Raw genomic sequence first — 26,223 nt, 5'->3', positions numbered from 1 at the left:
GAACTGGGTGAGTGGGATTGCAGAGGGCTGAGCTCAGTCTGGGCACAGCATCACCCTGCTCACCTCCCAGCATCCTGGAAACTGGGGCGTGGGGCCAGGTCCTGCTGCTTTCTCCTTTCTGGCCCCATTCCTCAGGGGACACCAGAGAAAGGAGGAACCCCACTCCTTGTATGTGTGGGGTGATACAGCGAGAGGAGGAGGAGACTGAGGCACAGCAAGTTTGCCACTCTCTGCCAAACCCTGGTGATGAGCTGTGGTCAGGTGTCTGACATTCCCAGGAGTTTAGCAGCCCCCTAGACTGGTGCTCCCAATGAGATATTGGTCTGCATACCCTTAAATGTAGAGTAGCCCATTCTGTTTCTGCTATTCTTGAGTCACTTGGCTTGTAAAACCAGGGACAAATCTTGCTTCTTCTTTGGCTTGTCTACACCAGACATCAGGATCCACAGAGACACCACCAAAGCCACCTGGCATCCAGGGCTGAGGCTCTACCACTGAAGTAGTGCTGATGGAAAGGGAGAGTGCTGTGGGAAATGTTTTCTATCATAACCAGCCCTTTATCAGAGGGTTTTACTCTCCTGAACTGCACCTGATGCCCGACCCCTCAGTGTGTAGCAGTGTCAGCTGCTGCCCTGCTGCCCCTGGGGCCAGCGCTGACTGTGCCAGGGTGGCATCTGGGCAAGGTTCATTCTCCAGCTTGTTTGCCTTGAAGAGCTCTCCAAAGCACAGAGATCCTTGCCTCAATGGGTTGTAATTATACTCTGGAGCTGTTAAATTGCTTTAATATTTGATTGAAATAATGTATGATTGCCTTGAAACTCAATTATATTTGCCTATTTACAAGTATGTTGAAAAAAACAGCATTGGAGGTGGTGTAAGCATGCCTGCGGTTTAACTCTGGGCTGCCATCTGGGAATGGTAATTTGAATTTAGTTGCTATTTTCGTTTCTCTTGCAGTGTAGCTGAGGTTTCCGTGCTCATTCCCACAGTCAAGAGATCCATGCAGTGTGTATGGGGCAGAAACCAGAGCACCTGTAACAATGGTGGGAGGCCTAGGGGCTGTCTGCTGCCTCTGAGCATCACATTAAAGTCCAGTTACCTAAATTGGTGCAGTCCTAATGGAACTTTCTCCCCTCTTTGTCTCTGAAGTTCCCTTTCTTCCCTTCCAGGGGCAGGTTTGTGCTTGTCTATCCTTGATTCCCACTCAAGGTGGGAGCTCCATGTCATGACTCATGTCCTGAGACACGAGCTGGCTGAGCTTGGGCTGTGGACTGACCACCTTGTCCTAAGAGGAGCGCTGCAGGAGAGCTGGAGTCTGCCTAGAAACTGCCCTGGAAACTGCAGGAAGCCCATAGTAATTTGTAACATCCCTCCCTCATTGTTTATTAGGATTTCGCAACCTGCATGTGGATGACCAGATGTCAATAATCCAATACTCTTGGATGGGCCTGATGGTGTTTGCTATGGGGTGGAGATCCTTCACCAACGTCAATTCCAGGATGCTTTACTTCGCTCCAGACCTGGTCTTCAATGAGTAAGTGTGAAACAACAACAGCCTAACTCTGGGCTTTGGGTCAGCCCAGGTGACAAGCTACACTTAGGGCAGTTACACTGAGCTGCCCAGCACAGCCCACCCTGGCTGTGCCCATCCTGCTCCCCACTGCCACCACCCATGGTGACCTCCAAGAGCAGTGAGAGCATTATGATGACTCTCTGGGTCCTTCTGCCTGCTCCCTCAGCCTTGCCGTGGGCTGATGCCCGCCAGGGCAGCAGCAGAAGCTGGGTGAGGGAGTGCTCCATTTCTGCCTTTGTGCTATGGGGTTTGAATTCCAGCTCTGTTGGGTAGCTGGGGTGAGCAGAGATAGAGATAAAATGTACTGTAAGGTCCTGGTGGGCTCTCCTTATGTGCCATCAGTTTAGAGCTGGGGAGGGTTTACTGGCAGACAGATTGAGGAGCTTGAACCCAATAACCAAACACAGCAGCAGCAAATTCCCACCTGCCTGGGAGCTCCAACTCATCCTCATATCCCTCACAGACAGAAATGTTTGGGAAATCATTGCAGTCGCTCTTCAGACAAACGCTGCAAGTCCCTTGTAGCCATCTGTGTCCAGTGAGGATCACACACAGGCATTCTGGAAAATGCTCCACTCCTGCATGTGGCAGAACTCAGGCCCTTGGCAGCAGGCTGTGCCAGGCAGGGGCATTTGCTGGGTCAGGGAGTGTCCTCCCTGTCACACACGTGCACGTTGGGCTCGGTGCCATCTGTGCCCGTCTCACCCTGCCAGGTACCGCATGCACAAATCCAGGATGTACAGCCAGTGCATCAGGATGCGGCACCTCTCCCAGGAATTTGGGTGGCTTCAGATCACACCCCAGGAGTTCCTCTGTATGAAGGCTCTCCTCTTCTTCAGTATTAGTAAGTATCCACACCATTCCCTCCACAGAGCTCCAGCGCCTTGAGGCATCTGGTGCTTTTCCTGTGCCTGGACTTTCACTTCCCAGGAGGAGGCTGGGGATGTCTCCTGCTTCAGCCTTCCTCCTGCTCTCCTATTGTTGTCACTCTCTGGACTCCTCTCACCGTTTCCTTCTCCTCCCACCCAGTTCCAGTGGATGGCCTGAAGAACCAGAAGCTCTTTGATGAGCTCCGCATGAATTACATCAAGGAACTTGACCGTATCATTGCCTGCAAGAGGAAGAACCCCACCTCCTGCTCCCGGAGGTTTTACCAGCTCACCAAGGTCCTGGATTCCGTGCATCCGGTAAGAGAGGACAGGAAAACGTCCATCTGTACACATAATGTCCATCTAAAAGCATAAGAAACAAAATAAAAAAGAAACTTCTCACAGAGAAAATGATCATTCCCTGGAGCAACCTCCCCATCATGGGAGGAGTTCAGATGCAATTGAAGAAAGCACTGAATAGTCTCATCCAGTTTCCCTTTCCCAGGGAAGGTGGGACCTCTGTCATGTATCTTCCCAGAGAAAGCAGTGCCCAGGGACTTGTTTAACCAGCTCTCTTCCTTTCCCAGATTGCCAAGGACCTGCATCAGTTTACGTTTGATCTCCTAATCAAGGCACACATGGTGAGCGTGGACTACCCAGAAATGATGGCCGAGATCATCTCTGTGCAGGTTCCCAAGATCCTGTCTGGAAAAGTCAAGCCTATCTACTTCCACGCACAGTGATCTTTCAGAGGGACCCCCGTGCTGCCACCCCCATTCCAGCCATCTCCTGCCTGTTACTTCTGCACTACTGTCCTGCAGTGCCTTGGGGAATCCCTCTGTGGCGGTGGCCAAGGGGACAGGCAGTGACAGACCTGCTGGGATTCCTGAGATTACTATTTTCCTGAGGTACCTCTGAACTGAATCCCTGGCGCCGACCTCTGCCTGGCACCAGCTGCTGACGGTGATGGACAGGGACTGGTGGGGGCAGTGGCACCATGTCTGAGTGTTCTCCTCTGTTTGTCACTGTGACTCCAGCAGCCCAGGGCCACGGGACAGCAGAAGAAGTGCCAGTGGTTGGTGGGTTTGGGGTGATTTTTATAAAAAGAATACTACACAAAGCAGGTTGCAGCTCCGCGTTTGGGTGTGGGTTATGTCGCCAGCCTCCTTCTGGATGTTTTGTTTGCACTATGGTGCTGGGAAGCAGATAAGTTCAAACATTGCAGAAGAGAAGCAGAGCAGAGCTGGGGGACAAGGCAAGTTTGTGGCTGAGGAGTTCACGGGCCCTGCAGCCACTGTGGGATCTGCTGTGGTCAGCTCAGTCCTGGGACTGGCCTGCGCTGCCGAGACACGAGCGATGCAGAGGACAGGCTGCAGCACAAGGCCTCCCAAGGAAGATCACCTTGGAAATCCCCCAACGATGGCTGCCTCCTGTTTTCCACCTGGGATGTTTTTCCTATGGCCTGTCCTGCTGAGTCTTGGTCTGCCCTGCAGACCCCTGGGTGCTCAGCAGTCACATTCCTGTCCTTGCCAGCTGCTGCTCCCTGACAAAGCTGAACCCACCTCTGAAAGTGCCTGATGCCCTCGGACCTCACACCTGCCTGGCTCCCCTGGGCACCTGCAGCCCCTGCCCCCACACCTGCTCTGCTCCTGTCATGGCTCTGCAGACCTGGGATTCCAGCTATGCTCTTTCCCTTCATTTGTCCCAAATATTTTGTCCCAACTATTTTTTTCCAATGCCAGCAGATGAGTGTTCTGGAGCCAAGACCAAGGCCAGGGTCTACGGGACCTGTGGGACCATGGGACTCCTCTCTGAATCCTGCCCATGGAGAGGTGGCTGTGGGAACTGGCTGCTGCCACCAGGGCTCTTTGGGGGGCTGCAAGGGAAGCACCAAGAGATCCCCTGCTCTTGGAAACAGCACACTCAGCTGCTGCTGATGGCAGTGGCTGATTGCAGCCCAGGAGGACACCACTGTGCACTCACTGTCCCATATACTTGGTCCTGTATGCACCACACCACCCACACACCATCCCTTACACACCACCCACACCCCATACCATGTGAACTGCCCCACACACCCAGCCTGTCCCCAGCACACACACAGCAGCCAAGCCTCTGTGCTCTGTGGTGTTTTAGTTGCCCTCTTCCTGCACATCCTGAGTACATCAAAACCACCTGCCCAGACCCAGACAGGCTGTCAGTGACTGCACACACACACACAGGCTGGTGCCAGGGTCACACATGCCATCATGGGCTGTGACATGGCCTGGCATTACCAACCCAGACATCTACGAGGGATTCTTGTGCCAGCACAGACAAACAGCAAACTCTGCGCCCTCCCAGGGCAGTGAGCACACCCAGAGCCCTGTGCCCACCCAGAGCCCTGTGCCCACCCTGTGCCCAGCTCTCCAGGAAATGCCATCATGGTGCCGCTGCTCCTTTACACTCTTGGAGTAAAACAAACAATTTCCCTGATGCTTTCCAACCTTTTGATGGGATTTTCATTATAAGAAGGAGTGGGGAAAAAGCCCTATGGAAGGAGAGGATCTTTCTTTGCAATGATTTTCCTTCTTCTGCTAGATAGGGCTCTGATCCTGCTCCTCCTCCTGAAGTCCTCTCATGGAGACAGGAACAGAATCCATAGGTGAACTTTCTGGCTGGCAGCCAGCAGGTTGCTGCTCTCAGAGGCCCCTCCATGCCAGGGGGCTGCTGGCATTTTCAGTGCTGCTGTGAGCTACAGATATTTGCAAATGAACCAGTAAAAAATTCCAGCTGGTGCATCCCTGTCTTCTGGAAATTTCCCTGGCTCTTCACAGCAGAGCTCAGTGAGCAGATGAGTGGTGATTCCCAGTCCCTGTTATCAGCTCAGGCTCCAAGCAGTTGGAACAGCAATTTGGGAGAGCTTCATGCTTCACACAGGCTCATGTCAGTGAAGGTTTGGTTGGTTAATGAGTGTCCTGCTGGGTGTTCATCTGCTGGGAGACTGAAAAGAGGCCAAACCTAACAGGGATTTGCCCACCCTGCTTTGCTGGTGGAAGCACCATGTGAATGAGAAGTGGGGGAGCAGGGAAAGGATTCTGCCTGTGCCCCGTGTGTGTCAGCCAGCACAGCGAGTGCTGAGCGAGGCAGGAGCTCATGGGGAGCACCCCCAGCCCAGGACAGAGGGGCAGTCAGGGGCATTGAGGTCATGTTCTCTGTCTCTTCACTATCACAGTAAACTTCTGCAACTTGTTAATTCAAAAGTTGGGTTTTTACAATATGATTACCAGGAAATGTGGGAGCCAGGACTCACAGCACCTGTGTGTGTATTTGCTGGGGGAATTAATGCTGTTTCCATGTGGATTTTCATGAGCTGCTGCAGGAACTGGGGAAGAAGAAGCTTTAAGAAATACCAAAGTCCAACTCCTGCCATTTATCTTTATGCTTTTTGTTTTCTTTTGCATTTTCTTGTCTACTTTTGCTTTAATAAAGCAAGGAGGATTTCACCGTGTTCACAGTCCCAAAGAAGCTGTCCCTGAGGCTCTCCTTGGGCTGAGCCCTGGAGTTGGGACTCCCTGGGTGTCACAGCTGAAGTCAACCATCTCCGTGTTCCCCTGTGGATTCCCTGACTCTGCTCTGGCTCATCTCAGAGGTGTGGGGGGTTCTGAGCTGGGTCTGGCTCAGCCCATCAGCTCCTGCCCAAGGCAGCAGATGGAGGACAAGGGATACAGACCTTGGCATCTCCCTGGGAGCAGTGTTTGTCCATGGATGGGCACCATTCCATAACAGAGGGTGTCTGTGAGGGCAGGAGGGACACTTCTTCAGCCCTGTGTCATGCCAGAAGCAGTGAGACAGATCAAATGGTGCAATGGCATGCAGCATTCCCAGGGCAGGTATCACCGACCTGTGCCCACCTGAGCCTGACAGGCTCCTGCCAGCACCCCCTGCCTCAGCAGGAGCAGGAACCAGGACAGCAGCTCTGCTTGGAGAGGCTGTGGTTGAGTCTGGAGAACTGGCAGCATCCACATGCCACTGCTATAATGGCCCTTTGTGCTTGGCTCAGGGAATGGGGTGCTCAGTGAGGGAAGTGAAGCTGGGCCAGGACCCTCCCTGCAGTACCACTCCTTGCTCTGGGCCATGGAGTTGTCCCTGTGGTCTGTAGGGAATGCTGAGGGTACCCAAGGTGTCACCTGCCTCCCAGCCAGCCCGAGAGCTGCTGCCCTCAGTCACCTCCCAGCACTGGCCAGCCCTGCAGTCCCTGTGGTGTCCCTTCCCTTGCTGAGCTCTTGCCCTGGATGTTTCAATAACATAATGTATGCTAAAATTATCTATCTCTGTATAAAATAAAGGCATGGCCCATTTTCTATTGCTAAAGATATCTATTTAGTGACATGCTCTAAGAATCCTCTCTGGTTGCACACTGAGGTACTGGATGCTCTGCAGGACGAGTCAGAACGTGCCAATTTAATGGAGACTTTTAATTATTTTTCTGGCTGGGTGCTGCCCAGTTTGCAAAGGTCCCCCTTTTTGTGGCATGCACAGAGCACACACTAGCATAGGCTGGGGTCAGCATCACCTTCTCCAGCCTTCCTGTGTCTTCTTGAGGTTAGACAGGGACAATGTTTGCATTGGGGAACAATGGAGTGTCCCTTGTTTCTTCCCTCTTTGACTTGCACCAAGTGTCCTCACACATTTGGGCAGAATGCTGGGGTCACAGAGAGTGTCTGTGTTCCACCTGTGTGCAGGCCCAGGGCTGGCTGTGGGCTCTGGGGGTGGCTGTGGGCAGGCAGGGTGTCCCAGCCCCTTCGGGTGGGTCAGAGCCTCCCCTGCCACTGGTGCCTGCTCCCTGAGCTCCTTCCCTTCAGCAGCAGAGGGATGCTGTGCTTGTGACTCACAGAGTAAATCTCTGCACCCACATAAACCCTTAGCAAGTGGATAAAAGCTGCTCTCTGTGCCGGATATTTGGTGTTCTGTGGCAATTTTATGCTGTTTCTCTTTGTTAACATGTCTCTGTAATAATAAGAGTTCTCTATTTGATATATTTTACTTTCTTTGTAATAAGCCAAAAAGCTCATTGCTGGTGCCTTTTTGCCTGGGGGGGGCTCCCAGCCCACAGCTGTGTTCTTGGGAGTAACAAAGGCCAGTCTGCAATTGCTCCTTCCACCAGAGCTGAGGGAAGGACAGAAGCCAATGCCACAGCATTGCCAGAAAAAAAAGAGCCTTGGAATGGCCGAGAGACTTTGGGGTATGATGCTGGTTCTTTCCTGGGGCCTGGCTCCAAGGTGAGGGCTGACCATGATACTGGGCACGCCTTGGCCCCATTTCCATGGGGCTGTGACCCTGGAGACCCCACAAACCATATGATGCAGGTGCAGAGCACACAGCCTGGTCTGGCCCAGTTTGGAATTGCAGTGCTTTGCCCAAATTATAGCATGACCTGAGGGTAAATTATCCCAGAGAAGGAATTAGATGGATTGCTGACACAGCTGGTTTTTCTGGGTTTTTCTTTTTTTTCTTTTTTTTTTTTTTTTTTTGGAACTGAATGCATTGGATAAGGAAGAGAGAGCCCCAGAGTGTTTTGGTAGGACTGGACTGTGGTGACAGATGCTGCTGGGGCCAATGGGGTGCAGTGCAGGATGCCCTGGGAACAACTGCAATTCACAAGTCCCCATGTGGGACTGAAGGACGTTTATATGTGTAACCAAAGAGAGGGGCCTGCCTGGCACCCAGGTAAAGAAACCGTGCTGGAGGTAAATGAAAATTCTCCTTTCTCTTTCAGCCATGCCTGGGGCCCACGTGAGCCCCCAGCCATGCCACAGGGTGGCCCCTCACGCTTGGTGTTCAGTTCTTTTTGTAACCTGAAAATCCGCTGTTGTTCTGAGTCCAATAAATGCAGAATCCGGTTTGCTGGAGCTCTACCCTCTGCCTGCATTTGGCTTTTGTGTCGATTTTGTGCATGAAATCGCTGTGGGTGTGATGGCTGCCAGCAAGCAAAGGCGCTGGGAATCAGTGGGTCATTTGGCAGTAGATGAGGCTGTACATTGGATCATTGCAGGCTTTCTTTCACACTCAGATTTCACTTTGAATCACGTCTGAACTCATAATTCAATTACATATCAATTGGCTAATCCTTTCATATATTCCTCTTTGGATCTTTTAAATTAAATTTCAGTTGATTAATGTATTTCTCAAAGCAAGGAGCTAATAAAGGCCAGTGTCCTCCTGCTCTTGTCATTGTTTTTGGTATCTTTATGAACAGTTGTAAATCCATTCTTCTGCAACGTCTTTATAAAATTGACCTATGCTCTCCAAGTAATAAAGAATACGCTTATCAGCCACTTGTTAATTCAAGGCACAGATGTGAATCCTTCCCAGGGCCAAGATTTGATTCAGTGAGACAAAGCAAAGAGCTTGGGGAAAAAAAAAAAGCTCGCTGGGCCACAAATAGCTGGCAATGCCTGGTGTGTAATTGCACAGCAGCAGTCCACACAGTGTGCCCTGTGAGCTGAAGAACAGTGTGCCAAGAGATTAAAAACCCTTGGGTTCGTCATCCACAAGGAACCTGATCCCATCCCTTGCTCTGAGTCACAGTGAAAAATTATTGTGTTATTTTCAAAATTCACCCTTTATGGACACTGAGCAGGCCTCAGCTCCTCGGGGCTGGTGTGGCAGATTGGGTACCTGCCAGCATGTCAGTCCCAGTGTCACCTGCCAAATGGCCACTTGGACACCAGGGACATTCAGGAGCCACTGGTCCAGTGTCTCATGGGTTGAGAGACTTGGTCCCTCAGTGGCTACACTTCCTGGGCTTACACTGGCCTCAGTTTCCAGTAGCCCCAAACTCGTGTGGCTTGAATAGTGTCTGTGGGAGGACAGTGAGGCCTCTTATTATTAATTATTAATTAACCACTTAGGGGCTACTGGGTCAGAACTGAAGCTGAAGGACAAATTCACCTCACTCAACTCCTTCTGCCTCGCTATGCTCCAGCCACCTCTGCTGCACATCCTGAATCCCACATCCCACACCCTGCATCTTTCCTGCACAGCTCACAGGACCTACAGGTCACAGGGAAGCTGCTGACCTCCCTGACCATTCCTGTAGCTATAGGGCCTGGCAGCAGGGTGACAGCCACCATGCCAGCACTGGGGGTGAGCAGCATGCCAGCAGGCTCCAGAGCTGCCCTTAGAGATGCCTTGGCTCCCCAGCAGAAGAGCACGCCAAGCTCACAGGAAAAAGTCCAGTTACCATGAAGAAGTCAACTGAAAACATGGAATCATTGTGAAAACCCAAAAATGGCCTCATGCTTTAAGGTCATTTATTTGTTCTTGTTCTCATAGCAGAAAGCGGGATGTTTTTAAAACAGACAGAAGTTCTGTTTCCAAAAATACTGACGAGTTGTCAAAAAGCCCTTTCATCAGTTCCCCTCCCTGGGGGTCTGGGAATGCCAGCACTGTGACCCTGCTGTGCTGGCAGCCAGCCCTGTGTGCCTGCCATGGTGTCAGGGCTGTGCCTGTGCTCCCAGGACGGGCCAGTGGCAGCCACAGGCCTCAGTGGGGTCACCCTGACTCGAGTGCCCTGACATGAGGGACACCAGCCAACGCTGGGGTTTGCTCCTCACCCAAAACTGCTGCTGCCTCCCTCTGCCAGCGGTGGGCAGGTGCCAAGGGGAGGGCAAACAGGGCCTGCTTGGCATGCCCTGTGTCCCAGCCCATAGGAGCAGGGTGGGCACAGTGGCACAGTGTGGCAGCATGGTGTGGTAGCCACCAGGAGAGCCTGAGGGGCCAAGGTACTGAAGGGAGCTGGGATGTGCAGCACACAGAGTGAGGAAGGATGGAGCTGTGGGAGGATGGAGCTTGTGGGGACTTGCCCCTCTGAGCCTTCATGGTCATGGCCCATTTTATATAGGATTTCAAGAATCTTCAGAAGTTCTGCCTTGTGGGAGCTCTTAGAGACACTGGCAGAGGCTGTTAAAGCACTTCTTAAACTTCTGAAAACACAGAGAATGGAAAACATTATGGCCTTTAGTGGTTCAAAGTGTCTCCTGATTGTTTAAGCCAATCATAGGATTTTTTGGAGGCCTGACCTGATTTACAGCCATGTGTACGGGCCAAGAAACCTGCTAAGGGCTGCCAGGAACCCGCCCAGCACAGGGAGCTGCTCCCAGCTCGGAGCATCCAGATGGGTAATGGTGCAGTGGGATGGGTCAGGGAGAACTACAGAGCTGAAAACTATGGCTCTGATCCTCCAAGGAATCCCACGTGGGTGGATTCCAGCGCCTTCATGGGTCTCTGTGTAGCACATAAATTTCAGATGTCAGTGCTCCACTAAGTATATTTCAATTCTAAATTTATCACACAAATTTGTCTGCTGCAGAATCTTTGGCCTCTTCAAATCTTCCTCTGGGAAGAACTCACTGAGGCTCAGGCTCAAGCTTTGGAACTGCTTGTTTTGTTATCTTGTCTCTGTAAAAACCTGAAAGGTTTTACTTGTGCTGGAAAATAATTTTCTTGCTCATATTAAATCCAAATGTTTTCTGTAAGAAAGCAAGCCAGGCACCTGTGGGTTGGCACACAAGGATTATTGGGGCAGTGCCTCAATGCTTGTTCCAGTCCACAATCACTTCATACAAGGCCTAGAGAGAAAAGGAAACAGTTTAGTTCCCCAAACGCCGCTGTTTTGAATGCATCCAGCCCTGGAAAAGTTACAGACCCACAAAGAAACTTTTGAGAGAAACAAGAAGCCAGAAAAAACAAGCAGAAAACCCTCCAGCTGCTGCTCCTGGTGCATCGTGTCCATGCCCGCCTCGGGAGCTCTCCGGCTGCTTGGGCCTGGAGCCAGGGCACAGCACAGAGCTCTTGGAGATGGCAAACCTGGCCTGGCAAACCTGGCTTGGCAAACCTGGCTTGGCAAACCTGGCCTGGCAAACCTGGCCTGGCACAGACCTCTCGGAGCTGGCAAACCTGGCCTGGCAAACCTGGCCTGGCAAATCTGGCCTGACAAACCTGGCCCGGCAAACCTGGCCCGGCAAACCTGGCTTGGCACAGACCTCTCGGAGCTGGCAAACCTGGCCCGGCAAACCTGGCCCGGCAAACCTGGCTTGGCACAGACCTCTCGGAGCTGGCAAACCTGGCTTGGCAAACCTGGCTTGGCAAACCTGGCCTGGCAAACCTGGCCTGGCACAGACCTCTCGGAGCTGGCAAACCTGGCCTGGCAAACCTGGCCTGGCAAACCTGGCTTGGCAAACCTGGCTTGGCAAACCTGGCCTGGCAAACCTGGCCTGTGCTGCACCAAGGGCCTGTGGGCAGGGGCTGGGCCCGCACAAAATAATTGCAGGAGGATCCCAAAAACATGGAGCAGCCTTGAGCAGGGTGTGGGTGGGAATGCTCCCCTTCTCCAACTAGGAACCCTCGTGGCTGTGGGGGCAGCTTGGCTGCCCCTATGCCCCCAGGAACACCCTCTGGAGTGGTCACCTCCATCAGGCTTCTCCAGAAATCCGGGCTCCAAAGCTGGCTGCAAGATTCTCATGTCAGAGAGAGAAGCTGTTCTCTCCTGGGACAGGGCTCACTGCTAAAGAAAAGCAAGAGGCCTGAAAAGCAAACACTGGTGTGCAATGTCAGGGTCAAAAGGAGGGGGAAAACAGATGCGAGGAGGGGAAAAGAGTGTTGGATCAATAGAAAGAAGCCATTGGTGGTCACAGGAAAAGCGGAGTCTCGGTGACCCATGGCACAGGACGCTGTCCAGGCACTGCGTCAGTGCAGGAATATTCAGCCTTGGCAGGGCAGCTTCTCCAGTCAAAAAAATGCAGAAAACCAGCTTTGGGCACTGCAAACCCACAGTGGGGCTATGGCAGAGCCCAGGGCACTCCCAATCCCATGGACACAGCTCTGTGTGGCCTCCCTGGGGCACAGAGCTGGGCCCCCACAGCAGGGCCTGCCTGCAGAGGGGGCACAGTGGGGGCAGCACTTGGGCCTGGGGTGAAGAGGAACAAAACACAAGGACAGGGTTGTTTCACTTCATGGAAACTTTATAAACACTTGCAGTAACCTAAGCTTGTACACATCACAATGGCTCCAGGGCTGATGCTGGGGGCTGCCATGCTGTACAGGGTGATTCCCAGCTGTCACTCCTGGGCCACTGGCAGCAGGGACTGTGCTCACAGCAGAAGGGATTGGGCCCCACAGTAGCAGGAATTGGACCCCACAGCCCCCTGACAGAACAACCAGCATCCCCACCGCTCCAACTGCTGGTCCCCAGTGTTCAGCTGCCCCCACAGGTGCAGGAAAAATCAGCACAGACATACAAGTGACAAAGAACTTTAAAAGGACACCATGAAATAGTCTGCAAGAAGCTGCCTCTCCCCACTGCTCACATTGTCAGACTGAAACCCAGCCACCCTTGGATTCTCCCTACCCATGGAGCCCAGCTCTGTCCTGAGGTCTGTGCTGGGCAGTGGGCATGAGCAGGATGAGGATGTGACTGCCACTGCTCCCACAGAATGTCACCTCCAGTGCCACGTGCATCAGCACAACCCAAGGAGCTTCCCAAACTGACAGGCTCGAGGTGTCCCCAGACAGTGTCCCAAAGCAAGAAAGACAGTAGGGAAATGCTGGCCTTTTGTGTGGGGGCCACAGGCCCAGTACCCCAACAGGGCCAGGGGGTGATGTGCTGCAGTCAGGTGGCCCTACTGCCAGGCTGGTCAGAGCAGCTGGCTCCAGCTTCAGCTCCATTCCTGTTCAGAGATCCCTGATCAGAACACCTGTGCCTTGTCCTTGAGCCCCTGGTGAGGGGCTGCAGTAGGAGGGGCCCAGCACAGCCCCAGGGGCTGCCAGTGCATGTGGCACAGCCTCAACTGCCACAGCACAGGGCTGGATTGGTTTTAAAGCCACTTTTGTGCGCCAGGCCTAAAAGAGGGAGCAGCTGGGGCACTGCTGAAGCCAAGGGAGTGAGAGCACCATGGACATGACACACGTGAGCTGTGTGCCATTCAGCAATAAGAGACACAAGGTCACACAGAGGCAAAGTGCCAGGAGGTGGGAAGGACCTGCACCAGGCAGGACACCATTGCTCAAGGGAATGGAGCACCTGGGAAGCAGCTGTGGGAATGTTTGGCCACTGGTTTGCAAATGCTCTCAGCACCTAAAGAAAACCATTCAAAAGGAGGGAGTCATCTTTGGGCAGATGGAGGAAGCAGGGAAGTAGCTCTCTGCCATGCACAGCCCTGGAGCTGGGCCCTGGTGGCAGCTGGAGCAACAGACAAGCCTCTGCTGCTACAGAGGTCCTGGCCAGGGACACCTCCTGGGCATCATCCACAGGGCCATGGCTGAGGGACAGGCTGGCCATCTTGTACTGGAAATGAATAAACAAGCAAACAACAAACTGGGCCATTCTTAAAAAAAAAACCAAGACAATGGGTTTGACCCACAAACAGTGAGTGTCAGATCCTCAGCATCTCTGTGCTGGCCACCACAATCACCCAGGATGGAGACTTCTTGGTGGGCCTCTGAGAAGTGGATCTGGTGGGAGTGTGGCTCATGGAAGAGGAGGCAGTGGAGGAAGAGGAGGAGCACCTGCTGCCCCCTTCCCTCAGCTGCACCCTTGGAGGCTGCTGACCCGAGGGTGCTGCCTGAGAGCTGATCCCAGGCAAGGCTGTGGCCATGGCTCAGGCCAAGCCCCTGGCCAAGCCTGTCTGTCAGTGTAGTGTCCCATGCCAGGGATGTCCAGGAGGAGATGAGGAGACATCCCACAGAGCTGGGCACAGTGATTGCTCCATCCCTGCCAATCTTTTGTCACGATGGGCAGTGCTGGCAGGCACAGCAGTCCCACACAATGACACTCACCAAGTGAGGGACACAAGCACAAAGGAAGGAGCTTCTCAGGGCAAGCAGGGCAAGGGGGGACTGCAGCTGTTTTGCCCTTGCATCCAAACAGAGGGACTCAGCCCTTGTGCTGTACAAACACCCTTTTCAAGGTGTGTTTCCCAAAAGTGTGCAGGTGAACAGGGGCTCCACTGTCCCTTCCACAGACGGTCCGTGTCCCCCAGGCCTCCCCATGCTGCCATCACCTGCATGGCACACACGGGAGAGGAGAGGGAGGAGAGGTGGGAGGGCAGGGAACAGTTCAACACAGATGTGTGGGCAGGACCTGCTCTCCATCGTGGTCCCCCTCTCCTAATTTCTTGAGCCACTTGTGGCTTGGAAATCATCGTCCAGTAAGATAGCTGCTCTCCAGGGCACTGGGGCTGGCAAGGCTCAGCTCTGACTCCTGGGTCACAAGCACAGAAAGTCTCCTGGGTCCAGCTGGGCTGAGGTGTGCTTACAAAACCTGGAAGAAGAAAACAAGGTCCATGTTCTGTGCAGCAATGCAAATCAACCAGTAATGGCAGAACCACTGGAATCCCACATAATTTGTTTGTTCCCTCCACAAACCCCATAAATGCTGATGTGTCTTACAAGTCTGCTTTCAGTTTATTAAAGCAGTTTATTTCAGTTTGTTGTCATAAACACGTACCTTTAGCCTCAGCTCTCATCACTTGGGATCCTGCCTTGTGGTGATGAAGAACTGCGTAAAAGGAAGTAGAAGAATAGAGAAAAATGAGTGCAAGGAGCAAGCTCCAACTCAGCTCCACAAGCTCCTCGAGGCTGGGTAATGGGCAGGGAGGGGTCTGTTTTGCAATAGCACAAATGTTTTCTCTCAGTACCTGCAGCAGCAGTTCTCAGACTTACACACAAATCTGCTCTCTCTTGGGCAGGGATTGGCAGCTTTTCAAAGCAGGAAGCTGAGGGTTATTTGGACAAATATTATCACAAATGGCACCTGCTGCCACTCAGAGCTGAGGGCTCTGCCCACACTGTCCCCATAACCCCCTAGCTCCCTGTCTGCACATCCCCTGGGCTGGACCAGCCATGCTCTCTTGGCAGCTGCTGGGACCTAACCAGCCCTCATCACCTCACCCATGACCTGATCTTCCCACAAGGCCTGAGTACAATGGGCACTACATCACACAGATCCACACACCTGGTAACAGGGATCCACAGGGATGTTTCTCGCTTGGCGGATTTAATTTATCAAGTCTGTATCTGGACTCACATTTTATGCTTTGTGCTCTTTGTTTAGTTTCAGCATTTTAGCTGAGCCCCATCTGCTGTTTGTGAGTACAAGACAAGGCAGGCCTGGGGCTGGGGCTGTCTGTGCTGGCTCTGCCTCAGAGGGAGCACCCTGTGCTGCAGGGCTGCTGCTCTCCACATGGAACCTTCCCCGTGCCAGCCTTACCTGCCTGTTCTTCGGGACGCTGTCTCAAAGAACTTGGTCCTAGAGGCCACCCTGCAAAGAAAACAGGAGAAGTCTCTCCTGATTCGACCTGGCAATTTGCTAATGAGATCTGCTCTGTGCCAGGAAATGAGCTGCAGCATTGGCAGCACTGCAGAGATCACCTTCAATTGACAATTCTTGTGCCAAGGCATAGCCGGGCTCCTTCTGTGCTCGCTCCACCCACACACCACCTGCCAGTGCTTTGGCTGGGCTGCGTACAGAACCATGGGATCATGGAATCATTTAGGCTGGGAAACATCTCCAAGATCATGGAGTCTAACCTTTGACCAGACACCACCACACCAACTAAAACATAGCACCACGTGCCACATCCAGTCATTATTTCTGTTCTCTTGCCTATAATCCTATGTGCATCCATACCCTTTATGGTCTTTCCTTCAGTGTTCATGTGCTCCCACCCATGCTCAAGAAAGAGAAATTACATTATCCCAGAGAAGGAATTAAGGCAGTTCTGGCACAGAGCTGACCCTCATGGCACCTTTTGTTTTCTTTAGGTTAATTCCCACTAAAGCCAGCAGGGTTTCTGACTCTTAAAATCTGAAAGAAATCTGAGGATAAGATGAAGCTGAAGTCCATCCAGTTTCCTTAAGACTGAAGATGGATCTTGTCCTGCCCCAGAAAATGTCTCGTTTGAGAGGTTTGCTGGAGGCAGGCAGGGAGGGGCTCAGCTCCACCGACCCAGGAACAGCAGGGAAGGGGATGGGGCAAGGCTCAGCCCTGGGCTGTGCTTGAGCAGCTCCAAAGCTTTGTGTTTGCCTTCACTGTGGCCCCACTGCCCTCCCTGGCCATGCCCTCTGCTCAGCTTTCCAAGTGACATTCAAACCTCCACTTGCACCAGTGCCAAGGGAACATCCACAGGCTCCAGCCACTGAGCCCCTGAGTGTCCCCACCAGCACCAAGCACCCTCCACGGGCTGCTGGCTTACACAGATGAGGGCATCTCCTCTGCTGTCCCTGCTATCAGATCTGGCCTCTGTTCCAGCTTTGGAGGGATGGGAGTCCGGCACGGTGGATCTGGAGGTCTCACAGGGGGACGTGTTATCACAGGCTTATCTCCATGGGAACGTGGCTTAGGGACACCATCACAGTCACCTGCAGGGATGGAGATAACAAACACTGAGCACGAAGCTCTGGCAGAGACCAGATATTTATGAAGGGTCACTGAACAGGTCCATGGGTTTAGTTCTGCCCCTCTGCCTCAACACTTCCTCACTGACAATGGCCAATAGCCAGAATAGAGGGACAGAGTCCAGGGAAAGGAAGTTCCCACACTACCTGTCCCAGAAAAGCTTTCCTGGCACTGGTAACAGGGGCTGGAGCTGGACCTGCAAGGATAAACTCAATGCAGTTGCTGACTGTGAAGCTGATACTTCCTGGGAATCACAAGTGTTCTTAACCAAACCCTGTGCGACGCTGCTCTGTGAATGGGAGAGGAACAGCACAAACTGGTGATTCCTGCAGCTGAGCTTTCATCCTGGACAGTGACACTACCTGTCCTCTCCTCGGCTTCTTTTCTTCCCCAGGATCCAGCCAACCTTACTACTCACTTAACCCTTCAAATTCTTTAAGATTCAAGTCAACAAGGAATGAGTGTCAGACTTTACCTGTGCCCACACCTTAGGCTGTTCTGGTCTCCCAGCCACTCCTGCTGAACTACATCGAGAGGACTCAAGGGGAGAGGCCACCACGTGCCCAGGGAGGGCTGACTTGAGCACTTGCTTGGCTCTGGCCAGGCCCCAGGCACACTCACCCTCTCTGCCACAGATGCCCGGCCGGGGTGCTGGCCTCCTGGCCTGCAGTGTAGCGGTCCTCAGGGCAGGGCTGGTCACCACGCCGTTGGCTGCCCTGCCAGGTGGCTTGGCCCCTCCATCCTGGAGCCCTTTCCCCAGCTTGCCCAGCTCGGGCTCGGCACGGGGCTGGGGCCGGCTCTCGGCAGGGGGACGCCCCGGCTCGTCCCCCCCTGGCCGGGGCGCGGGCAGGCGGCTGCGGTGCAGGGGCTTGGGGGCCTCCACGCCGCCGCCGTTGGGGGTCTGGCTGAGCCTCTCTGCTGTGGAGACAAGAGGGCAGAGAGCCGTGGGGTTAGGTGTGCACTGCACTTGATGTGCCTCCAAAAGCCACTCATCCCAGCCCTGTTGCTGTGCTGCAGAACCAGGAGCAAGCAGGAGCTCTGCTATGAACCTGACTGCTCCCTGCAGCCTCGGGGCAGGCCAAGGTGAACAAATGCTTCTGCTCACAGGTCGAGGAAGCATTGAAATGCAAGGCCAGCCCCAACTCCATTAGCAGTCTGGGAGTTTTAAAGAGCAATGTGAATCAGTCATGTTCTGCCAGTGTCACAAAGTGCACTTTATACCTAAACATCATCAGAGCTCTGAAAACTAATGGAGAAAGAGACTTTTCATCTCTTTGGTGACTGTGGAGTCAGGGCACAGCCTGCAGTGACAACTAGAGCAAATCAGGTGCAGAAATATGATTTTAAGGTGATGTGTCCTTTGCTGTTAATCCAGCTGACTGTAAGGAAATGCTGAAGCTATTATGGTAAGGTCAGAGTAGAACTTGGTCTAGGAAATACCTTCACTGCATCCTGAAAAAATTCTTTGGAGTTCTTCTCTGGATGTGGAACTGCCAGCTTGAGACCTCCTTGGGCCTCCTGCAGCACACCCCTCCCTGGCTACCATCCCACCAACACTCCATGCAGGTTTTTTTGCCTCTGATGCCACAAAACCTCTCCTCTGGGTCTCTCCTGTGCCAAGAACCATCCTTAGTTTAGCTAATGGAGCATGCAGCAGGTAGCAGAAAAACCCAAACCCCACAAAGTCTGACTTGTGACATGATGCAAATAATGTATGAGTGTTTTTGGCTTTCCTTTCTCTCTGAGCAGCCCTCACTGCCTGCCATGTCCAGGACCTGGAAAGTGCAGCCCTGCTGCTGTTACCTCCATTGCTCCTGGAAAGGTGTTACAGGAAGCAGGAGGGGTGAGAAGCAGGTAAGGCATCAGGGAACAGCTGGACTGACCTCCACTCTCCTCCAGAGAGGCATTGAAGAAGACAGGTCTTTCCCTCAGGGGACGCTTGGAGATGGTGATGGGCTTGTGCCGCCGGGCAGCCACCCTGGGTGGGGGCACTGGGGGGGCTGTGGTGTCTTCTGGGGGGCCAGAGTAGATCTGTAAAGAGAGACACATTCAGGTGACCCAACACAAAGGGGCTGCTGCCTCACCTCCCCCTGCAGGTGCCCCTGCCCAGCACAGAGAGTGATGGTAGCCACCACTGACACTGTCCCCACCACTGACACCATTCCCACCACAGACACTGTCCCTGCAGCTCAGCAGGAAGATCACAAACACAGACATTTGTAGAAGCAAATTCCCCTGGAGCAGATGAGGGAGGCTTTGGAGCTGACAGCTCCTGACCAACAGCAGGATTCCCATTGTCACAGAGATACAATCCCCAAATCATCCAAACCAACCCTGCATTGTTCCAGATCTAACACTAAAACCCTTCAGCTCTTTGTTTACAATGACACATTTGGTACCAGGAAATTACCTGGGATGAAATACTGGCATAAAAGCAACGCTACTGAGAAGTTTCATCTCCTTTTCTCACTGGTAATGTGGCACCTATTTAGTTAGGATTAATTGAGAGGTTCTCATTTATGTCAGGGCTTTTTTTAAGAGCTGAAAAAGAAATACATCTGAAGAGCTGATACACCCCATCAAGATCCAAAGCAGCTGCTCCTGTGTTCTTCCCAGGGATGTTAATTGAAGTTTTATCAGGCTTTAAAGCCTGAGCTACTACGGAGAGGTGGCCTGAGCTGCTGAACCCAGAGGCTGCCCTGCCTGTCCTGGGAGATGTGGAGCTGGACCCTTCCTGGTTCCAGCCCAGAGGAGGAGAGCTGTGCCAGCCCCACTGGCATGATGGGTCACCACACCCTTGGGACACACTTCAATATGGAAAAACAGCCTAATTGCATCACCCAGAAAAATCTTACCATGAAGAAGTCTAACATTCTGCTTTGATTAAATGTCTCATTTTGGTAATTCAAACCAAAAATATATTCCTTCTTCTTCAGGCCAAAGAGCAGGGCTAGGAGACCAAGATGGGGGATGGGAGAGGAAAACATGTCCCTGGTTTAAATTTCCTGGTCCCAAGTGTGTGCCTGGGGGGGCTGGCAGTGGCAGACAGCTCCCCACACACCACGGTCAGGATGCTCTGGCCCAGCCTGGCTGATTTTGGATAAATCCATGTGCCAGAACCAGGCTTTGCTCCCAACAGCCTGGCCCAATCTGCACGAGGAGAGGAGAAACAACACAGAATCACAGAAAGGTTCAGGCTGGAAGGGCCCACAGTGGGTCATCTGGTCCATCCTCCCTGCTCAAGCAGGGTTTCCCTAAGGAGCAAATGGCACAGGATTGTGTCCAGACAGTTCTGGAATATCTCCAGTGAGGGAAGATTACACACCCACTCTGGAAAAAAAATCCCACATTCAGGGTTTGGTGACACAGGTGGGTGCTGGCTCACTGCCTGCTGGGCTCTGCCCTGGGCAGGGGCAAGACACATTCCCTGCTCCAAAAAAGGTCTGGAGTACTGAAGTACTCTCTTGCTGTGACATAGCAGCATGTGAATTAAAAGCAGCTTGTGTATTATTAAATCAACAGAGGATTTCCTGTAGGAGGGAAATTTTTTCTCATTCCTCTATCCTGAACAGAATCCAATCCTCTTTTAAAAGAAACATTAAGCTCCCCATGGACACTTATACAGGTACCAAAGAATACTGCTTTCAACACCTGAAACCCAAGCTAAACCAACCACAAATGACTGTGTTTAAGAGGTGGGTGCAGGCTCTGATATACTTCTAATTGAAAATCAAGTTAAATAACATAAATGTACAAAGATATTGACAGACCCTCACCTTAAGGAGGTCTGTACAGGGAAGAAGGTGTTTCCAGAACAATCAACCTATTTAATTTAACCACAGCATTGAAACATGAGCTGTGGAAACAGCAATTATCCACAAACACTTCATGAATAGTTACTCTGTCCTCAGAGTCTTCAGATTGCACCATATAACCCACATCCCCTCTTCCTCCAAGTCTCATCTGAGCTGTTTGCTCATGTGTGAGCTGAAGACTCTGTCAGCTCCAACACCAAACTTATACACTCAATCCAATAAATGTGACTAACTTAACTTTATTGCTGGAGAAATTAAAAGCAAGCAAAAGGACATCTGACTTAATTAAAGGTGTCATGCCAGCTCTCAGAGGTGGCAGGGTGTGTTGATTCAGACTGTGCTGCAGGCTGTAAGGAGGGGAGCACAGAGCATCATCTCTGGAGCGAGCGTGTGAGATCCCAGACAAAAACCAGTCCCTGCTTTTCTGTGGGAACTTATTACAAGTGTTCATAGAGACCTACAAAGGAATTGGCTGGTGTTTCCATGAGCTTCTGCTCTGGGTACTCAGAAGCCTGTCTGAGCTCTTCCATCCCATTTCAATCCTTGGCATTGCAGCCAACTCCCACGCCCTCATCTGGTCCTACACCCCCATGTGGTCCCCACCTGGTTGCTCTAGCTCCACATCCCTGTTGCAAGAACCTTGCTGTTCCAGCTTTGGCTGCCTCTTCCCTTTCCAAAGGGAGCTTTCCCCCTGCCCACCTGCTGCCCTGTATGCTGGGAGCTGCCCCAGCCCCTCACAGCAAACAGCATCCCTGAATGAACGGCTCCACGAGAGAGGTTTGGACACTGTGTACTCTGCTGTGGAAAGCTGGAGGACCACACTCCCTTCTTGGAACCCAGGGCTGTTCCCAGGGCAGGAATCTGCTCCCTGTTCAGGATCTGCTGCTCTGGATGCAAAGGCTGCTCCAGCTTTCAATATTAACACCCAGCTCCTGTCATCCCCAGCCACCCGACACCCCTGAGCCGGTGTTGGGTATCTGAGAGCAAGTGTGAGCACAGACACAGTGGAACATTCTGCTCCCCAAAGGCAGAACTCCACATGACAAAGCTGCTGTCTGCACGTGCATCTTCAGCACCACCCCAGCAACCAGAGCCTGGCTGGGCACACGGGCAATGCTCAGGCTGAAATATGAATACCCAGCACACACTCATGGAGGGCAGATGAGACTGGAGGCTCTCCAGGGCTCTCTGTCCTGTGAGAGCATGGCCCAGGGACATGGGCACCAGCCTCAGCTCCTCTGAAGGCTCCACCCCAGGCAGCAGCTCCCTCAGACTCCCCATTCCATCTCCACACCATCCCTGTGTCTGTATCTGAATGCAACCACACCTGAATTACCTTCATCAACCATTCAACACTCGTCTGCTCTAGTTTTTTTTCCACTGATTTAAGAGTTGTGCAGTGTCTCATCTTGGACTCTGCCCATTAAAACCAATTCTCCTCTGGCCTAGCTCCTGTCTAGCAAAGGAAAGAGTGAAGCCCTGTAATGAGCAGTCATACAATAGGTTTTTTTCAATAAAGCTTTCCCTTGTTTAAAAAGAAAAGGCAAAAATGCCCAGACTTGCTGTTTCCTCTGGGACCAGATAACAGCAACATTGAGGAACACACACCTGCTACTCTTTGCTTCCTCCTGAAGCCTTTCAGAGCAGAGTGTTACATAAAGCCAGCCCAAGGAGACTCCCGAAGGAGCCGGAGCTGCCGTGTTGCCACAGCAACAGTCTGCAGGAGCAGGCGGGAGCAGCCGGGGCTGCTCCGGGACTGCCCCGTACCTTCCCAAAGTGCTCGATCAGGATCTCGACCACGATGTTTTGGAACTTGATGTTCATCATGGCTGCCACGGTGTCCTCCTGTGCTCGCATGAGGGTGGGCCCGAAGATCACCCCCATGTTGGACGGTGACATCAGATTCTCCCGGCTGTGCTCGCACACGCTGCAGAGGGCAGGGGAAGGAGGAACAGAGTTTGGTTTGGTTTGTTTTTTCCCAAACAGATCTTATTCCAAGGGAAAAAACAAAACAAAACAAAACAACAAAACCCAGGATACACTAAGAATCAATTCAATTTTCTTCATTGTGTTTTAGAATTTGTTTCCCAGCAGTGACAAACATGGCTCTAGGTCTGACACACACATTTGGCTCGGACAGATGCTGGAGAGAGCAATGTGCTGACAGCATCTTCATTTGATCTCTTCCCACTCCCAGATCCTCTTTAACTCTGCAATCAAAAGTCATCTGCACAACATATGCACAAAAGGAATCATTTAAATCCTATATCCTTTTTATCCACAACTGACTTCTGGCTTTAATTTTCTTTCCTTCTGAAGGAAGACAACTGAATTTAGGGAGCACATTATGGTGGTTTCCAATACATTTCTGAGGGGTGACAATTTACAGCCCCTGCTCTCAGAGAGTATTTTTATTTTTTAATAATTGGCTGCTCTGTGCATATCTGAAAGGGGATGGAAGGAACGACCAGAAAGAGAAGCATCACTCCATGCAGAGGGCAGCAAGGACAGTCACCCCCTTTGTGCAATCCACATGGAAATTCACAAGGGGACTACAGTGGGTAAAATTTTGCAAACCCGACCTCCCAAAAAGGCTCATTCTGCTGATTCCATTATTCCCCTTTCTTTAGTTTTAGAGGAAACATCTGCTTACTTGACAAGGTGCTGGATGAGGAGTTCTAACATCTCCCTATTCTTGTCAGGCAGTTTATAGACCAGTGCATGAATGGCTCCCAGCCTGTAATCCAGGTTCTCGGACTCTGGAAAGCAGCAACACAAAGAAGAATTTGTACCCAACACTTTCAAACTAAATACACCAGAGAAATATAAAGCCAAAGGAAACCTGTGGAAGCTGTTTCCCTGTGCAGCATGGGAGCAAAAGGGAGCAGAGGGAAGTGAGATTTCACAGCAACAGGATGAATACTGTGAGAAACAATATGAAGTGGAAAGAGGAAGAAATGGAGCTTGAAAGGGAGCCCAAAGACACACTCTAAAAGAGGCTGGGCATGGGCAGGTCCTCCCCTTCACATCCTTGTTCCACACACCTGGCAGCACACAGCTTCCCTCTGGGAGTCTATGAGCTCAGAGAGCTCTGACACTGAACAGCACCTAAAAATATCCTACAGGGAATAAACCTGAGTCCCTGACCCAAAGAGGTCACCCTTAGAAGAATAAATAATCAGGAAACAATAAAATACTCTGTGTGAAAAGAATAGTGTGGGGTCTGGGTGGCTGGGAAGCTCAATGGTGCAAGTTTCTGAGGGAGGGCAGGGAAGGATAAATGTCCTGTCACCCCCAGCCATCATGGGCTTAACCAGTTCTGAAACTAATAAAATCTGGGCTTGACTACCTTCAGCAAGAGGTGGAACATTTCCCTTTCCAAGAAAAATGGGTGTTATTCATTCTCCACAGGGACAAATGAAGAAGAAGTGGGCATCCCTCCCAGTCTCCTGTGACTTCTGGAGGCACAGTGGGATGAGGGATGCTCTAATCCCACACATTTCCAAATGCCAGCACTCCCATGCTGAGGGTGATGACCCTCATCATGCTCTCTGCATCCCTGTTTCCCTCACATGGCACTGGCTCACAGCTGTCACAGCTTATCTGCAGTGGCCACAACGAGGTGACAGCCACAGAGCAGCTTCTTGGCTGACCTCTGTTAGTCCCAGCTGTGACTCAATCCCAACAGCTACAGCAGAGAAATGCCTTCCATGGACTGTTTTCAACATCCCAGGACACATTTCACAACCTAAAGGGAATACCTACTTATCTGGGGGGCAACAGCACATCCCATTCCCTCACAGGTTTTAAAATAAATATATCAATACTAGAGGGAGACAATTCTTGTGGCTGCTTTCAAGTAAGTGATAGCCTCTGGCTCTCCAGACCCCCTGAGACCACAGACCCTGTCTGAGGGGAGGAGCAAAGGAGAGAAGGGAACATCCAGCACCACATCCCCTGCACAGAAAAACACTTGGAGAAGAGAGCACTGTTCTCTCTACAGCTGAAGCAGTGGGACACCACAGAGCTGGGCTGGCAGAGCTCTGCCAAGTGACTTTGATGGACCTTGGCTGGGGAGAGCAGGGCCAGGGACCATCAGTGGGGAAGCTGTGGGACTTACTGGCAGCCAGGACCAGCTCTTTGTGGAGCTTGTACGTCATGACGGGTTCAGACAGGTTCCTGCAACAACCAGAAAGAAAACTCAGCTCTGCAGGGCACTGTGACCCACTTGTGACCCATCTTGGACCAATGGGCAAAGTGGCTCATCCCTCAGGGCCACCAAGTCCCAGTGGCATTTCCTTCTGCAGTCAATATCAGCGGAAGAGCCCTCCCCATGGGACTGAGGGATTCTGCAACATCCACGTTTATCATCCTTCTTCCCAAAGCCTTTGTCACTTTGCCCTTTTCAACAGCCAGATGTGAGTATCTGGCAGCTCATTTCAGCTTTCATCTGGGTCAGTCCCAGTCCCCTTTGCCTCCCTGGGGCAGGTGTGACCTGCAGTGCTACCTGAGATAGAACTTCAGTGAGCTGGTAATGGTCTTGATGTCCCAGTCTCCACTCTGGAGATCCACATCCCCAGGGCATTTTGGATCTGGAAGGAGAATGAACAAGTTTAAGAATAAAGTTCATTTAGAGGTTACTAACAAACAGTCTGCTTGGGGTGGGGGATTCCCCTTGAGACACATGAAGCCACAGCAGCACACAAAGAAAGCTCCTAATTCTCATGGCTTGGAAAAGCAGAAAAACAGCACCAGTGTCAGGGTTTTGGAGAGGCTGGGGAGTGGTGCTAATGAGGACAAAGGGGGAAACACAAGGTAAAAATTAAGCAGTGCTGAGAAGCCACTGAGAGCATATTCTCTATAGTTTATTTTTTCCCAAGGCTGGCAGAAACAACCGATTTCAACAGGTCCAAGACAAGCTTTCTGACATCCAAAGTAATCTGAATGCCAGCTCAAATCTCTCACTTGCAGCTACTCCCCTGAAGATTGTTCTGGAAGCATTCCCTCTTGCTGCACAGAGAGGAGGGAGCTCAGGGGAGGCCCAGCAGCATGGAAATACAATTTGCTCCTGCCTCCCCCCCCAACAAACCACATCATGTCTGTGGCGCCACAAAGTGAAGGATGTAGTTGTAGGATGGGGGAAGCTGGACTACAGAAATAAACAGCAGGACTTGTTTTTGAAAATAAATAGGACTAGAGACTAAAAAAAAAATAAATTATCTCCTTTGAGTGGTTAAAGATGAAATCCTGCTGCAGCAGTTATTTCTGTGGTGCTGGACTTTCCATTATGCTTTCATATGCAGTGGGGTGGCAAGTGGTTACCCAGACCCATGCAGATAAACAAAACAAAAAGGCACTCACTGGTGGGAGTCAGAGGAGAAAACCACAGAGCTGCTCACAGGGAGGGTGAGAATCAAGCAGCAATAGAACCTGAGGCTTAGCAATGAATCATGGGCCAGCAGAGCTGGGCAGATGCCCGAAGTCATGGCTCTGTGAGAACTGGGCATAGCCAGACACCACTATGAACCA

The 26,223-nt window shown here is 51.9% G+C and overlaps 2 protein-coding genes across 3 annotated transcripts in view; one reads left to right on the top strand and one right to left on the bottom strand.

Annotated features, from left to right (window-relative positions):
- AR (androgen receptor) overlaps positions 1-8,647 on the top strand; it is a 40,818-nt gene extending 32,171 nt beyond the window's left edge. Inside the window, exons 5-8 of the mRNA XM_071442250.1 lie at positions 1,390-1,534; positions 2,287-2,417; positions 2,603-2,760; positions 3,030-8,647. Coding sequence (XP_071298351.1) covers positions 1,390-1,534; positions 2,287-2,417; positions 2,603-2,760; positions 3,030-3,185 — 590 coding nt within the window. The 3' untranslated portion in view covers positions 3,186-8,647. The remainder of the gene's footprint in view (positions 1-1,389; positions 1,535-2,286; positions 2,418-2,602; positions 2,761-3,029) is intronic.
- Positions 8,648-12,425: 3,778 nt separating this feature from the next.
- Positions 12,426-26,223, bottom strand: part of OPHN1 (oligophrenin 1) — a 52,592-nt gene continuing 38,794 nt past the window's right edge. Inside the window, exons 15-24 of one of the 2 annotated variants that reach the window (XM_071442246.1) lie at positions 25,202-25,286; positions 24,815-24,873; positions 23,348-23,453; positions 22,462-22,621; positions 18,763-18,910; positions 17,501-17,797; positions 16,677-16,842; positions 15,692-15,742; positions 14,930-14,980; positions 12,426-14,743 (exon numbers count right to left, since the gene is read on the bottom strand). In XM_071442246.1, coding sequence (XP_071298347.1) covers positions 14,938-14,980; positions 15,692-15,742; positions 16,677-16,842; positions 17,501-17,797; positions 18,763-18,910; positions 22,462-22,621; positions 23,348-23,453; positions 24,815-24,873; positions 25,202-25,286 — 1,115 coding nt within the window. In that variant the 3' untranslated portion in view covers positions 12,426-14,743; positions 14,930-14,937. The remainder of the gene's footprint in view (positions 14,744-14,929; positions 14,981-15,691; positions 15,743-16,676; positions 16,843-17,500; positions 17,798-18,762; positions 18,911-22,461; positions 22,622-23,347; positions 23,454-24,814; positions 24,874-25,201; positions 25,287-26,223) is intronic. The other variant, XM_071442247.1, reaches the window with a different exon arrangement.

This window comes from Agelaius tricolor, unplaced genomic scaffold, assembly GCF_023055355.1.
Source record: "Agelaius tricolor isolate 1412-34295 unplaced genomic scaffold, bAgeTri1.0.p SCAF_17, whole genome shotgun sequence".
In the NCBI taxonomy this organism is placed as follows: domain Eukaryota; kingdom Metazoa; phylum Chordata; class Aves; order Passeriformes; family Icteridae; genus Agelaius; species Agelaius tricolor.
Note: the sequence above shows the minus strand (reverse complement) of the source record. Positions and strands in the feature narration are given on the sequence as shown.